The sequence below is a fragment of the Sphaerodactylus townsendi genome, linkage group LG12, assembly GCF_021028975.2.
Source record: "Sphaerodactylus townsendi isolate TG3544 linkage group LG12, MPM_Stown_v2.3, whole genome shotgun sequence".
NCBI lineage: Eukaryota > Metazoa > Chordata > Lepidosauria > Squamata > Sphaerodactylidae > Sphaerodactylus > Sphaerodactylus townsendi.
In genome coordinates, this window is record NC_059436.1 from 14216656 (window position 1) to 14231343 (window position 14688).

Genomic DNA, 14688 nt, shown 5'->3' on the forward strand with positions numbered 1-14688 from the left:
CTCAGTGAATGTAGCCCAGATCTTTCTGTCAACCCAAGGAACATAAAATTAGAACAAATCACTTGTCTATAGGCTTTGCAGACAGATTATTATGGCAGATCTGTGGAAAGTTATCATGGTTTTCTGGCATGAATCCTACCCCACATAGTAGCAAAGAGATGCTGGTGAGTTTCTTATTGACACATTCCCCCTGTAGAAAGCCAATACTGCTTGTGATGCACATGTTTGCATAGATAAAGCCCCAAGTTAAAACCTTGGCATCTCCATTTTTAAAATGTTTAAAAATTATTTTTATGTATACATAGAACAGAATACAAAAAAAAAAGATAACACATGTATCTAAATGGAAAAGAACAAAACTTGTATACAAACAAATGTCACTTCAAACTATATGCAAACAATTATAGGCCCCTTCCGCGCAGCAGAATAATGCCCTTTCAATCCACTTTCAGTGTACTTTGCAGCTGTGCAGAATAGCAAAATCCACTTGCATGCAATTGTGAAAGTGCATTGAAAGTGCATTATTCTGCATGTGCGGAAGTGGCTTCTAGTTAGTTGGTCAATTCTTTCCCATTTCATTACATATGCCCCTCTATCTTTAGAATGAAAGCAACCCACAATCTGCCTATTCTTGGAGGATCGTGGTGCTGGTTTAAACAGCTCTTTCCCTTTAACCGATCTCTAACTAAAGGTCTACAATTTGACTTTTACATTCTTGCAAAGACAAGTCTTACTGTCATCGGCAAACACAAAGCGATAGTCTGATACTGTTCAGGAACTGAAACTACATAGTTTAGCCTCTTGACGGAGTATAGATCCCTGGTGACATTGCTGCCCCACACAAACCCTGTATGGTATTACTGACACATTAAGGTGTGCATATTTATTTATTTATTTATTAAACTTAATATACCGCCCTATCCCCGAAGGGCTCCGGGCGGTGCCCGAAGGGCTCAGGGCATAAAAAGAGGATGCATGTATGGAAGTGCCATCAAGTTGCAACTGACCTATGACCACCACAGCAAGGGACTTTCAAGGCAAGAGAGAAGCAGAAGAGGTCTGCCATTGCCTTCCTGTCCTTCCAAGTGCAAGCCCTGCTTAGCTTCCTGAGATCAGACAGCATCGAGCCGTATCATGCTGCCTTTTCATCCAAAGATTTCGGTACTGCAAGATAACCACCACAAAATCTATTGGACCAGGAGCAATAGTGGGTCAAAATAAATGTGTACTCCCCTAAGGAAGCAAAGCTGCTTTCCAGCTGCCTTACCTTGAACTGTATAGATTTACTTCATTTCTACCCCATCTTTCTCCCCAGTGGGCACCCAAAGCTGCTTACACAGTTCCCCCCTCCTCTATTAAAAACTATGGTTGCTCTCCAGCCTTGGGCAGGTGAGCAGCATCAACAAATGATCAGGTGTATCTAGCAGGGACCCCAGATTCTCAAGACAGCCAGCTCTCCTTCCTTTATCTCCTCACTAATGACAGGAGGTTTCAATATCTGCTCCAAGCCCACTGCTATGGATTCCTCCAGTGGGGTAAGGCAGCAGCCTATTGTCATGTTACAGTAAATTTATTTATTTATTTATTTATTTTTTAAACTTTTATGCCGCCCCATCCTCCAGGGGCTCTGGGCGGTGTACAGCATAAAACATGGTAAAACAAGTCACTAAAATCTTTAAAACAGCGGTAACAAACATTAATAGTAATAATAATAATAAGAAGAAGAAGAAGAGGCGTCCGACCGGCCCCATATTTCATTAAAATTTTCCCAGAAGAAAAGAGGGGAGGGGAGGGACTGTTTTAACCTGCTCTGCCGCAACCAACCAGCAACCGCCTCCAAACAGTGCTGGAGAGCCGCAGGGGCGGCGACTGCTCCCCCCTCCATCAACAGAATGAGCTGCGTGTCATCAGCATACTGATGACAGGTCAGCCCAAAACTCCGTACCAGTCGAGCAAGGGGTCGCATATAGATATTAAAAAGCAGCGGGGATAATAAAGCCCCCTGGGGTACACCGCAATCAAGCGGGCACTTCCGGGAGGCCTGTTCCCCGCACCTCACTTGCTGACTTCGACCCCGGAGAAACGAGGCAATCCATTGAAGGACAGTGCCTCGCACCCCGGAGGCGGCCCGGCGGTGGGTCAAAAGGTCGTGGTTGACCACATCAAACGCTGCGTGTGAGATCTAACAACACCAGCAGCGCCGATCCGCCTCGGTCGAGCTGAATACGGAGCATATCTGTGACAGCGACGAGAACAGTCTCCGTCCCATGCCCAGCACGGAAGCCAGACTGGAAGGGGTCGAAGGCCGATGTGTCATCCAGAAAACCTTGAAGCTGCTCCAACACCACTCTCTCAATTACCTTCCCCAGAAACGAAAGATTCGAAACGGGGCGGTAATTGGCCAGATCCCTCGGATCTAACGGCAGGTGGTCTTTTAAGAGGGCGGACCATCAGTCTGCCTCCTTCAACTCCATCCCGGGAAGACTCCTCTTGCTCGAGGGAGCCATTGATTATACTCAACAGATGGGGGTCGTGAGCTCCACCCCTGCAGGTTTTACAAAGCCAGGATGGGCACGGATCCAGGAAAGGACAAGTAGTAGGTCTTAACAGCAGCTAAGGTCCTGTCAACAGCGGCTTCGGAGAGCAAGGAAAACTGGGCCAAACAAGGGCCTGAAGACGGCAAGGGAGCCTCCAGTTCACTAATTGTATCCAACGTGGGAGGGAGATCCTGGCGGAGCGACGCGACCTTATCCGCAAAAAAGCTCATAAAAGCCTCACAGCTGATGCTCAATTGTGGATTTGAAGACCTCTCCAAAAGGGAGGTCAAGGACCGAATTATACGAAATAATTGTGCCGGGCGGGAGCTAGCGGATGCGAGAGAGGAGAAGAAAACCCTCTTCGCCTCCTTCGTCGCCACCTCATAGGCTTTCATAAACGTCCTATAAGATGTTCGCGTAGCCTCGTCACGAGATTTCCTCCACACTCGCTCTAGACGTCTAAGCACCACGTTTCAAATGGCGCAACTCCTCAGTATACCAGGGAGCGCGCTGAACGGGGCGAGGACGCCGGGGCAACAACCTCGATGGCATCGAGAGCCGGGAGGGCCAGTCCTCCACCTGCTCATCGAGTGTGCCGGCGGGTTCAGGGTCCCGCAGAGCATTCAGGAAGCCAAGTGGATCCATAAGTCTCCGCGGGCGGGCATAAATTGGCCCGTCGCCCAGACAGGGGTGTTGCGGCGAAGTCCAACCCGGACTTTCAGGGCATAATGGTCGGACCATGGCACTCTGCTAACAGAGGATACGACCAGATTAACCCCCGACCCGAAGACCAAGTCCAGCGTATGCCCGGCCTCATGAGTGGGGCCAGAATTTATTAAGGAGAGGCCTAGCGTCGCCATGGATGACACTAGCTCCGCAGTCACCGTGATGAGGCGTGTCGACATGGACGCTGAAGTGCCCCAAGACAATAAGGATGGGGAACCTCAACGCCCAGTCCGACATCACCTCCAGCAGCCGCGGCAGGCCGCCTCCCCGTGCGCCAGGGCGACCGGGTACACCAGGAGGACGGCCAGCCTTCCACGGCCAACCCTCGAGGCCGACGGTTTTATTCCATGCCGGGCGATCTCCGGGACGGGGACTGCCCTGAAAGGAATGGATTCACGGGTGAACAGAGCCACCCCACCCCCCCCTGTGTTCGCGGTTGATGGAGACACGCTGAAACCCGGAGGCGCCACTCCTCGCGACAAGGCTTACGGTCTCACCTTCGCGCACCCAGGTTTCGGTGACACACGCCAGGTCCACCTGCTGGGCTCCAAGAAAATCCTGGAGCACCTTGGTCTTATTGTTAATGGACCTGGTGGTGATCAACATCAAAGACGAAGTAGAGTATCCCTGATCCCAACCACCATCGTATTTCGGGATAGGTCGGAGGTCAGAAGGCGAACGAGCATAGCCATATCTCGTGCGCCTTCTATCATATGGCCACCGCCTACCGCAATATCTTCCCCGTCCCATCAGCACTGGGATCCCTAGCCCCAAAGTAGGTGCCCCCATAACTCTGCTAACCTCCCTTCACCCAAAGCCTGACTAAACTAAACCCCCCCACCAAAGGTGGGTCCAGCTCTGCTAATAAATAGATAGAATAACCCAATAGATAGGGTTATCTAGACTAAACCTAGACTACAACAACAGAGCTGGGCAGCTAACTATAACATACCCACTAACTCAACACTAATACAATTCAATACAATCTATAACAAATCAAACTATTACTACTACAAACTGCTACACTCCTAATACTCATCTAGATTGTAAAACTATAGTTAACTACAATCAGGGAGTTTAAGGGAGAATTAAGTCAGAGGCTAGAAGAGAGGATATAAGATGGCAAAGGGAGTTGCTGCCACCAAATCTCCATGCCCTCTTTGATCAAACAATAAAATTACACTACATGGTCTACCGGCAGAATCAATGGGGTAATAGCATAGGCCCTACAACACAGGTCACGGGTATGGGGCTCACACCACCCAGACCGGTTGCCTATGTGCAGGATGTCCAGGTTGAGAGGCAAATCACTGGGGGGTAGCGACACCCCCAGTCCTAAATCCCAGTCCTTTGTTGTTACTCGCGTTTGTGCGCGTTTGTGCTGCTTTCGCTTTTGTTCGCATTCACATTCGCTCGTTCCCCTCTGCTCGCCGATAGACCAGGCTTCCAGCGTCCAGCCTCCAGCTTCCAAACTTCCAGGCTCCCAGATACGCTATAGTGAGAGTGGGCAAAAACTCTCCTTTCAGGCTAACTTAAGGGGAAAATTTAAAAGTTAAACCCAATTGTGGCGGAGCTCCGCTGCTGAGCATCCGCCGCGGATGCCATCTCTGCACCACTCTGCACCACGGAGCTCCCGGTGGATTTCTGCTTGGCTGGCAGGCAGGCAGACCAACAGGAGGGTCTGTCCCAGGCAGGGCTGAACAGGCTGGCTGCCTTGGGCTGCTGGTGGAGCTCCTGTTGTAGCTGCCAGGCCCCACCCCCTGCAGGTGTTTCCAATGGGGTGGGTGGGGAAGGACTCTCACTCCTTCCCAGTGGCAGCAGGCGGCAGCTCACCCGGTGGACTTCTGCTTGGCTGGCTGGCAGGCAGACCAACAGGAGGGTCTGTCCCAGGCAGGGCTGAACAGGCTGCCTGCCTTGAGCTGCTGGTGGAGCTCCTGTTGTAGCTGCCAGGCCCCACCCCCTAATGGCTAGCAAAATGGCTAGCAAAAGTTGCTAGTGTCTTACCTCTATCACGTTTCCTTCTCATGACATGCTTATCCCAAGGGAACAGTTATTGCCTCTCTAGGCAATATCAGCTCTGCCTGCTTTCAGCCCTTCTTTTGGATCCAAGCATCATGCTGGCTGTTAGACATCCACTTCTATTACTAATTGCTGTGCAAGCCAGAAGCCCAATTTTTGGACTGCACTTGTAATTCACCCAGGCAAGCAGATCAGCAAGAGAGACAGGCTGGTAACTGGGGCTGATTCTCCACTTTAAAAAAACCAGCTGAGGTCAACCGCTCTCTTTTGAATCGCTGCTTTTAAGCGTGAAGTCTTACACCCCACTGCTGGAACGCACCTCCTGTCTTCTTTTTAAAAAACCCTTTTCTGCCCCCGTTTTTGCAGCAGGGCGCAAGGGCAGAGGGAGGGAAGGGAGCGTTTGGGGGCAGCCTCCGAAGCTTCCGTCTTGAAACCGGCAGTCACACCCCTGGGCTTCCCCCCTCCCCCGCGCAGAGCGCAGGGTGTTCAAAAAGGTGCTGCTCCATCCAGGAACAGAAATATCGCACGCTGAGGGGGAAGGAGAGCGGCAGATTCGGGGTTGTTGTGCTGTCGCCACTGGCACAGTGGGGAGTGCAGCGGGACCCCACGTTACTTGCCGCAAGTAGCGCGCAACAAAAGGTAAGTGGGGAAACGACCTGGTTTTACTTGTAACTATTTGCGGCCAGATGTGCAGATCTTCCCATGGTGAATAACCACAAGACACATTCTGGATTAAATTGGGCCGCAGCCCTTTATTAATGCTGAAGCTGAGCAAACAAGAGGAGCGCATCTTAACAGCCGGACAGCATCACAGCTGACCCAGCAACAACCCCCATCCCTGTTGGGGAGGACAGAGAGGTACCAGGCTGCCGGGTGTTTGCCCCTTGCAGCCCCCTAACTGCTGGGGTGTTGGGCTCGCCTGCAGAGGCCTCTGCGGCATGTTTCCAGAGCTCGACCCACCCCCAGCCTTGTTCGGAGGCCCCCAATCACGGAGGTCCGTCGCGTGATTTCGGCCTTCCCACAAGGATGGGCTCCTCTGCCCAAGCCACCAAGGTTGCGACATGAATGGCAGCACATCTGAAGCCCCGTCTCTAAAGAGGGAGGGGGGTGGGTCAGTTTGCTAAAGGCGCCAAAAGAGGCTGAAGCAACCACGTGCTGCCTAATATATAGGGAGCGTGCTCCACCCATTGCCCACCCATTGCCCACATGCGTGACGCATGACATTGCCGGGTGGTCAGGCTCCGCCTTTTGGCCACCCTGGGTCACGTATGCTCCTTATTCGGAGTTTACCGCGTGCCCTGCCCCGTGTCGCAATTACGGCCCTTGTTGATTCAAGTGTTATTTCATGGAATACCTTGATCTGCATGGTTACCAGATCTCATCAATTCTTGGAAGTTAATTAGGGTTGGCCCTGGTTAATACCTAAGTGGGAAACTATCAAGAAAATCCAGGGTTGCTATGAACACCTCTGTTTATCTCTTACCTTGAAAACACCATGTTATCACTATAACTCAGCTGTCATTTAATGGCACTTACACACACATTTCATAGTATGGTGCAGTCAAGCTCCATGGGAAAATCTGTGATGTTTCATGGGTGTAAAAAACAGAAAAGGATCCTGCAAAATAATCTCAAATACTATATGATAAATATTATGGGATATATAGTCCAGGTGTTTCCCTTTTGGAACTGATTTAATTCCATAGTACAAGAAGGACCCTCTAAAACGGCAGTCCATCCCATGGGTCAGGACTTATATAAATACCTCAACTGAAAAACCACAAGTTCCATACAATTCCACCTGTAGAGAACAGCAAAAATGAAGTGGCGCAGCTGAGAGCTAGATGCTTTATACTACTACTACTACTACTACCATGTTTCCCTGAAAATGAGACGGGGTCTTATATTAATTTTTGCTCCAAAAGATGCGTTAGGGCTTATTTTCAGGGGATGTCTAATTTTTTTCCATTATTTTGCTCCCCCCACATGACCAGATCTGCTGCACCGGGGAATCGGTAACTAGGGCTTATTTTTGGAGTAGGGCTTATATTTCAAGCATCCTCCAAAAATCCCAAAAAAATCGTGTTAGGTCTTATTTTCGGGGTAGGTTTTATTTTCGGGGAAACAAATAATAATAATAACGTATGTGGTATACATTTCAACAGGCTTCCTCTTCTACTTCCACGTCATGAGCCGGCCATTGCTGGATCAACTAATCCATTCTTTGCTGCTCATCGCCATCTTTGGTGCGGCTGCCAGTGTACTCCTGGAAACCTTCTTGCGAGATAATATTGTCTTGGAACTTTTGCGCAGCAGCCTTGCCCTCCTGCAAGGAACCTGGCTCTTTCAGGTTGGCTACCTTTGATTCATTTTTTAAAAGATATAGTTGTCACTGGTGATGTCGTGAAGGGGGAGGACACTTCCCCCCATCTCTGAAGGTTAGAGGATAGAACTTCACATTGAATGACTCTAGCTTGATGTCAGTATGGTAAGATGATGAAGATCAGCTGACTCTAATCTGGAGAAATGGGTTCGATTCCCCACTCTTCCACATGAAGCCTGCTGGGTCACCCTGAGCCAGTCACAGTTCTCTCAGAACTCCCTCAGTCCACGTGGAGACAGGCAGTGGCAAACTACCTCCAAACATCTCTGGCCTTGAAAACCCTACAGAGTCGCCATAATTCCGCTGTGACTTGACAGCTGTCAATCCCCCGTTCAGGCAATAAAACATTTGGAAGGTTCAAAGAATTTTATTGAAGGCAAGTCAGTAACAGAAAAGATAGTTCTGTTGAAAGCGTTCCGGAACAGTTGATAATATAGATAGCACGATCCCTACCCCCCACCTGGGAACAACAGAGTTAGTACTGTCCAGTCTGGAGGCTCTTCCCAGCCGCAAACCTCAAGGATAGAACTAGGAGATAATTAAGCACCTACAAAAGTGAAAGCGCTCCCAGGGAATTCTTCCCTCCCAAACATGGCAACGACAACAGCACACAGATACAGCTTAAAGCTGATACATGTGCTGATGTGGTGAGCTGGGAAATAAAGGAATGCGATACAAGGGTGTGGGTGAACACAAGCACAGCCCCATCAGATGAGACCAATGATTTATTTAATCTTTTACTTTATTCAAATTTGTATCCCGTCCTACCCCAGCCAATGACCAGGTTCAGGCCAGTGCCTTCATTTACACAGTGGCCAATGATGCTTTTAAAGGGCCTACAAGCAGGGCACATAGTTCAACAATTTCCCCTGTTGCTGCTCTCTGACACTGATATTCAGAGAATTACTTCCTTTGAACATGAATCTTCCATTTAGTTATCCTGCTTAATGTTCACTGATGGATCTGTTGTCCATTAATTTGTCTAAGCGCCTTTAAAGCTGTCTAAACGAGTGCCCATTCCTATATCCTGCAGCAGTGAAGAATAAGGAAGGTTCATTATTCATAATGACCAACACGTTTTATCAGGTATCTTCATGTGACCATCTCAGTCTGTGTTTTATCGCAAAATGTTGTGTCCCCACCTCTGCCAATGAAGGTCACAAGTATTTCTTTTCTACCCAGATAGGTTTTGTGCTCTTCCCACCATGGGGAGGTCCTGCTTGGGACGCAAATGATCATGGCAATATTATGTTCCTCATCATGTGCTTCTGCTGGCACTATGCCCTCGCAATCGTCATTCTGGCCATGAACTATGCTGTGGCTTACCGGTAAGTTTTACAGACCAGTGATTTTGTAGGTTCTGTTTGTCATGGCAAGAAGGCCATGACAGAAACAGCCAACGTTAGAACCAATAACTATTGTCAGAACCAATTCTTGATGGCGGCTGGTGCGTCTATGTAGCCTCCTCTATGTCTAGTCTGATTGAAGTACCTACTGATTGATATGTAGAAAGGCAGTGGTGGGATCCAAAAATTTTAGTTACAGGTTCCCATGGTGGTGGGATTCAAACTGTGGCGTAGCGCCAATGGGGCTGAGCGGGGCACGACGGGGGCGTGGTTAGGCATTCCGGGGCGGGGCATTCCTGGGCGGGGCTGTGGCAAGGACGCAGCTGCTGCGCCGGTCCTTGGGCGGGAAACAAATGCATGCAGGCGCAGGCTGCCACTCACACCGGCGCACCTCCTGCTAGACTTCTTCAAGTTCTGCACGCTACTGCTGAGAGGAGGGGCGTAACTAAGGCAAAAATCACGTGGCAAAATCACCAATTAGTAACCCCCTCTCAGCACACACAAATAATTAGTAACCTACTCTCGGGAACCTGTGAGAACCTGCTGGATCCCACCTCTGTAGAAAGGGTCTGTCCCTTGCTTTCCTCTATTCTCCCTTTGAGGTTTACTGCTTGATAACAAATCAATATAACTAGGCAAGACCCTGAGAAACATCCTGCCCTTGGGCAACAGAATATGTCCGTTGCACCGCAGCGGGGAGGTTTCACAGATGGCATGCCTTTCTCCCTTCTGCATCCTTGAGACCTAGGCTCCTAAACAATCCTTTTCACACTGGGAAAAAGGGAGGGGGACTGGTTCAGGGATGAAACAGCCTAGGAAAGGCCAGGTCTCTAGAACTGGCTTTCTCTAGCTAGGGGATTACTGCCTTACTGCCTTCAATAAACACTTCTGATCAAACATTGAGAGTCTGTTTATTGGCTTAAGGACTGAGACTCAACAGCTAGCTACATAGGACAGTGAGTGTAGATGGGCAGTCTTGTATGCAATGCACATTGCTATAACTTCGTTCAACTGTGCACCAGTACTAAGTTAAGGAAATATATCATTCTACTGTTCAGTGTGTGATAGCCAAAAAAATAGTATCTAGGGCTGGACATCAAGAGGCCGACTGGACACATGTGACCCTTTCAAAATCCCTGAAGCAAAGAAATATTAAAATATTGAGCAACATTGTCCATGCAATCCCCTTTAATAAATAATTGTTTCAAGCAATGCAATTCAAGAGGAGTCTTTGCTGGTGGCTGGGTTTTCAGCCCACAGAACTACATTAAAATAATTTAGGCTACATTAAGAAAGAGGACAATTTTGACCCAATCAAACAGCTATTAGGCCTACAATTTTAAAAACTTTGGGACACTAGATAGATCGATGTAGTTAAGAGTTGGAGTTCAGAATGGGGGCCTCACTTAATACAGTAGCCAAGATTTCAACAACCTAAACTCAATCCCCAAATATAACTTGATTCAGAAAACCTAAAGAATCAGAGTTCTGTGATGGCACCCTGTGATTGCAGGACGTCTTGGTTACGGATGCTGCAAATTTCTTGGCAAACCTGTTTAGCAGTCAGACTTACCAGACTTACACTCCAGATCTGATTGTGAGCTAATCAGGAAAATGTCCACATTTAACCCAGCAGTTTAAACAGCTGCTGAACAGGTTTGCAGTTGCCTGTTGGTCAGACGCTGACTCACAGCTGGTGGGAGGATCCGCTTAATCCACACAAACACACACACACCCCAGCAAGAGAAAGTTTTTCTTTTCTTTTCTCCAGTCCAATCTCAGCTGGGTGAGAAGTAATGTTTTAATCTCTATGTTGCAAAAGGGGAGAGGAGTAAGAACTGCTTTCACTTTCCTGCACTTAACAGAACAGCAGTGGCATAATGGTTAAGAGCAGGTGCCCTCTAATCTGGAGAACCAGGTTTGGTTCTTCCATTATGCCACTTGAGCTGTGGAGGGTTATCTGGTGAACCAAATTAGCTTGTCCACTCCAACACATGCCAGCTGGATGACCTTGGGCTAGTCACGGTTCTTCGGAGCTCTCTCAGCCCCACCCACCTCACAGGGTGTTTGTTGTTGGGTGGGATGGAAAGGAAATTGTAAGCCCTTTGAGTCTCCTTACAGGAGAGAAAGGGGAGATATAAATCCAATCTCTTCTTCTTCTAACTGGGCTGGGACTGAAGCAATATTCCTGAGCTGCCCAATGCATAAAGGAGAATAGAGTTTTGTTTCTTTCCTTTTCTCTGCCACCTAACCTGACAGGTTGGGGTATGTAGAGAAGAGAAATCAGGTGGTCTTCCGATCGGTCTAAATCCAACCCCCATCCCACCCCTACTTCCTAAATTTGCTGCACCTTTGAAAGTGATGAGGATGAGAGGTGAGCAGATCCAACTCTGAGCGGATCATCTGGGTGCTGGTTTCTGATTCCACACCAACCTCACATAATTTGTTAGGTGCAGAGCAACATTTCCCTAGCAAGAGATCAGAAGCCAGCTTCCATCTGATGAGGGATTATCAGTTTGTTTCTGAGGGCTACAAGTAGCGGGTTCCTGCAGATACCCATGAACAGGTTGTGAACAGCTGAACAGCCCATCGATTAACACCTGATCACTAATTTCAAACAGGAAGGCAGCCAAACTGATATATGTTCGAGCATCCCTTGTGATGATAATATAAGTGAAGTACATCAGTGGCTTTGAAATTTTACTGTCTTATGGGCTGGATGACATGGAACCACTCTGCGAACTTCAGTGCCTTCCTCTGAAACTTCTGCCCTTCTACCTTGCACTGGAAGAAAAGGCTGTCATTAGTAAAACAGCTAGGCTTGGTCAATATCCTAGAAATTCGGTAAAATTAGAATTCAGATTTATTCGGACATAAAATTATCTGTACGCCCAAATAAAACAAATAACATATTCAGATATACCCGAATATTCGGGTATATCCAAAAAATTCTGGTCTGTCTGATTTTTGTGTGTATTTTTGGTTTTTTTCACATTTTGGCCTGCAGGGGGCGAACTTGTAAAGCAAGCGGTACCAAAAATTCAGGGTATCATCCGATGCCCCATCCCCCATTGTTTCCAATGGGAGCTAACAGAAGATGGGGGCTACCCCTTTGAGGGTCCATAACTTTGGCCCCCCCAAACCAATCTTCACCAAACTCGAGTGGTATCATCAGAACAGTCTCCAGATGATACCCTGAAATCTTGGTGTCACTAGCTTTACAAATGCACCCCCTGCAGGCTGAAACATGAAAAATACCCAAAAAACCCGAATACCTTGCATTTGAATTCGTTCATATTCAGGCAAAACATATTCGGCGATTTTTGCCTGAATATGCCCAAATTCTCCCAGATTCGGGCTGAACCCAGTGTTTGTTGCACCCGAGTCTCCAAGCCTAAAAACAGCTCTTCATAATCCATTTAATTGTTCAAAGATGGCAACTTTTTGCTGGTTGCGTCTATCTGTTTAATGCCAACTTAAAGAGGGATGAAAGGATTTTCCTTTAAATCTTCTCCCTCAATCCAGTTAAAGAAACAGTAGTTATTTGAATAGCACCAGTACGTGGTTGATCATTGTGCTTTTCGTTGTTCCTACGTTTCAGTGTCGTGCAGAAGTGTTGCACAAACAAAGGAGGAACAGAAATCAAGCTTGCCAAGCGGAAGGAGAATGAAAAGAGCTCTCGGATCGCGCTCTTGAAAGGATCGGATGAAGATTAAGTCAAGATCATCTCCTTAGCTGATTTCTTCTGTTCCCAGAAGCATTAAACCTTCGTAAAATTCCAAAGAAATAAAACTCTTACGAGAGGAAACAAAAAAAAAAAGAGATTCCAGCAGGGTTTCTGTTGTTTCTGAGGGATGAAGACAGCACTTCCTCAAATTCTCTTAAATCCACTTATCTTGAAGTTTGTATTTTTTTTTGTTCTTGTATTTAAGAAAAGCAAATGTAAAATGCAGATTGTTGCCTTTTGTGCATATGCAGCTTGCTACAGATTTTCCCAGTGGTCAAATCACGTGGCTTGGAAATGCCTTCTGGGAAACCATTCCGCACTACTCCTTTCACCCCATAGTTTTGAGATATGTTTAAAATAATTAAAATGATCTGCAGTGATGTAGCAAGCTATTTTATATGGTTCCTGGCTTATCTCTGTTGCCCTATGAAAGGATACCTTGTCATTTTGGTTATCATGACTTTTGCTTTTCCTGTGTTTGCCCTGTCCTAACCAGCAGCATGATCAAGGATCTAATCTGTATTTGTTATTAATTTTCTTTCCGCAGGTAAGTTCACCAGCAGAAATGCACTTTGTACCTTTGTCTGACGTGGTGAAAATATATATGAATTTCCGTGTGTATGATTACAGCTGCCTCATAAATGATAACAATGCTGTCTCCACCTTCTGGACTACAAGGTCTCTGCGATGCCCACTCTCTTATTTATCCTAAACAATAAAGTGCTAAGAAATCTAATGTCCACACAACAAACCCTCCACCAATGGGGCAGCAGGACTATGAGTCCTGCTCCTCCATTGGTGGAGGGTTCGTGGGGGAAACAGACGATTTCTTCCCTGTCTGCAAAGCAGCAGCGCCTTGGACCCAGAAGCCCTCTGCCTTTCCCCCACCCCCACCAGCCAGCCTGGACCATGGAACAGCTGATCTGAGGCCCGTCACATGGGCCTACAGAGGCACAGCAAAGTCCCCTCCCCCCACAGCCATTCTCCCCCACCCCAATACTAACCTGCCAACCCTCCTCACCCTCATACTCACCCCATTAAAGTCCATTGCAAAATAGATTTTTCCTTTTCCGCCCTTTGCTAGGGCCCATTGCATCTCTCCTGCAATGGACTTTGATGGTAGTTTGTAAAAAATATATAATATGTGCAAAATAATGTTTATTTATCCCTTTATTTATATTTCGCTGCCATCAGGAATTTAATTCCAACCCCTCCCCTTATACTTTATTCTGTCTCAGATTGGATTAAATTAAAAGCTGTGGATTTCTGTGTATACTTTCTTCTGAAGTAGTGTGTCTGAGTTTTACAGCAGTTTTGAAAGGCTGCGTGGTTCTGAGGAACTTACTAGTATGGGATTCCAGGTTGCATTTAACAAACTAAAATTTATTTATATATGTCCTTTAGCTTGAAAGTTTCAAGAAATGATTTACAACAAATAAAACAGAGGCAAAAACTTTGCTGACTGTAACTTCACATCATTCCACGCTCTCATTCCTTTACATCTCTGAGACCCTATTAGGATTTGACTCCATTTCTAGTCTCCCAATGTTTCTTCCTGTCTCTTTGGCAGTGCTACACTCCATATAACACTATAGTTCAGCATAGACAGCACCTCTCTCTCAGGCCCCTTCCGCACACACAAAATAATGCGTTTTCAAACCACTTTCACAACCGTTTGCAAGTGGATTTTGCCATTCCGCACAGCTTCAAAGAGCACTGAAAGCAGTTTGAAAGTGCATTATTCTGCATGTGCAGAATGAGCCTTGCTCTCAGTTCAGCCCAGAGTCAACTCATTCTCCAATGCTCTCTCATCCCTCTTTCACGCCCTTTCTTTCTACAACTCACCTCTCATTTTTTTAAAAAAATACATGTTTCAAATCATCACCGTCTCTATCAAACTTGAGCCAAAGCTTAGCTTAGCTTAGCTTAGCTTCAAGGTGGCCTTTCGAT

At 47.1% G+C, this 14688-nt stretch overlaps 1 protein-coding gene across 1 annotated transcript in view; it reads left to right on the forward strand.

The window, feature by feature from the left end:
- LOC125441468 (transmembrane protein 45B-like) overlaps positions 1-14011 on the forward strand; it is a 33719-nt gene extending 19708 nt beyond the window's left edge. The window contains exons 4-6 of the mRNA XM_048512072.1: positions 7448-7632; positions 8848-8993; positions 12613-14011. Of these exons, the coding sequence (XP_048368029.1) occupies positions 7448-7632; positions 8848-8993; positions 12613-12727 (446 nt within the window). The 3' untranslated portion in view covers positions 12728-14011. The remainder of the gene's footprint in view (positions 1-7447; positions 7633-8847; positions 8994-12612) is intronic.
- Positions 14012-14688: the final 677 nt, after the last annotated feature.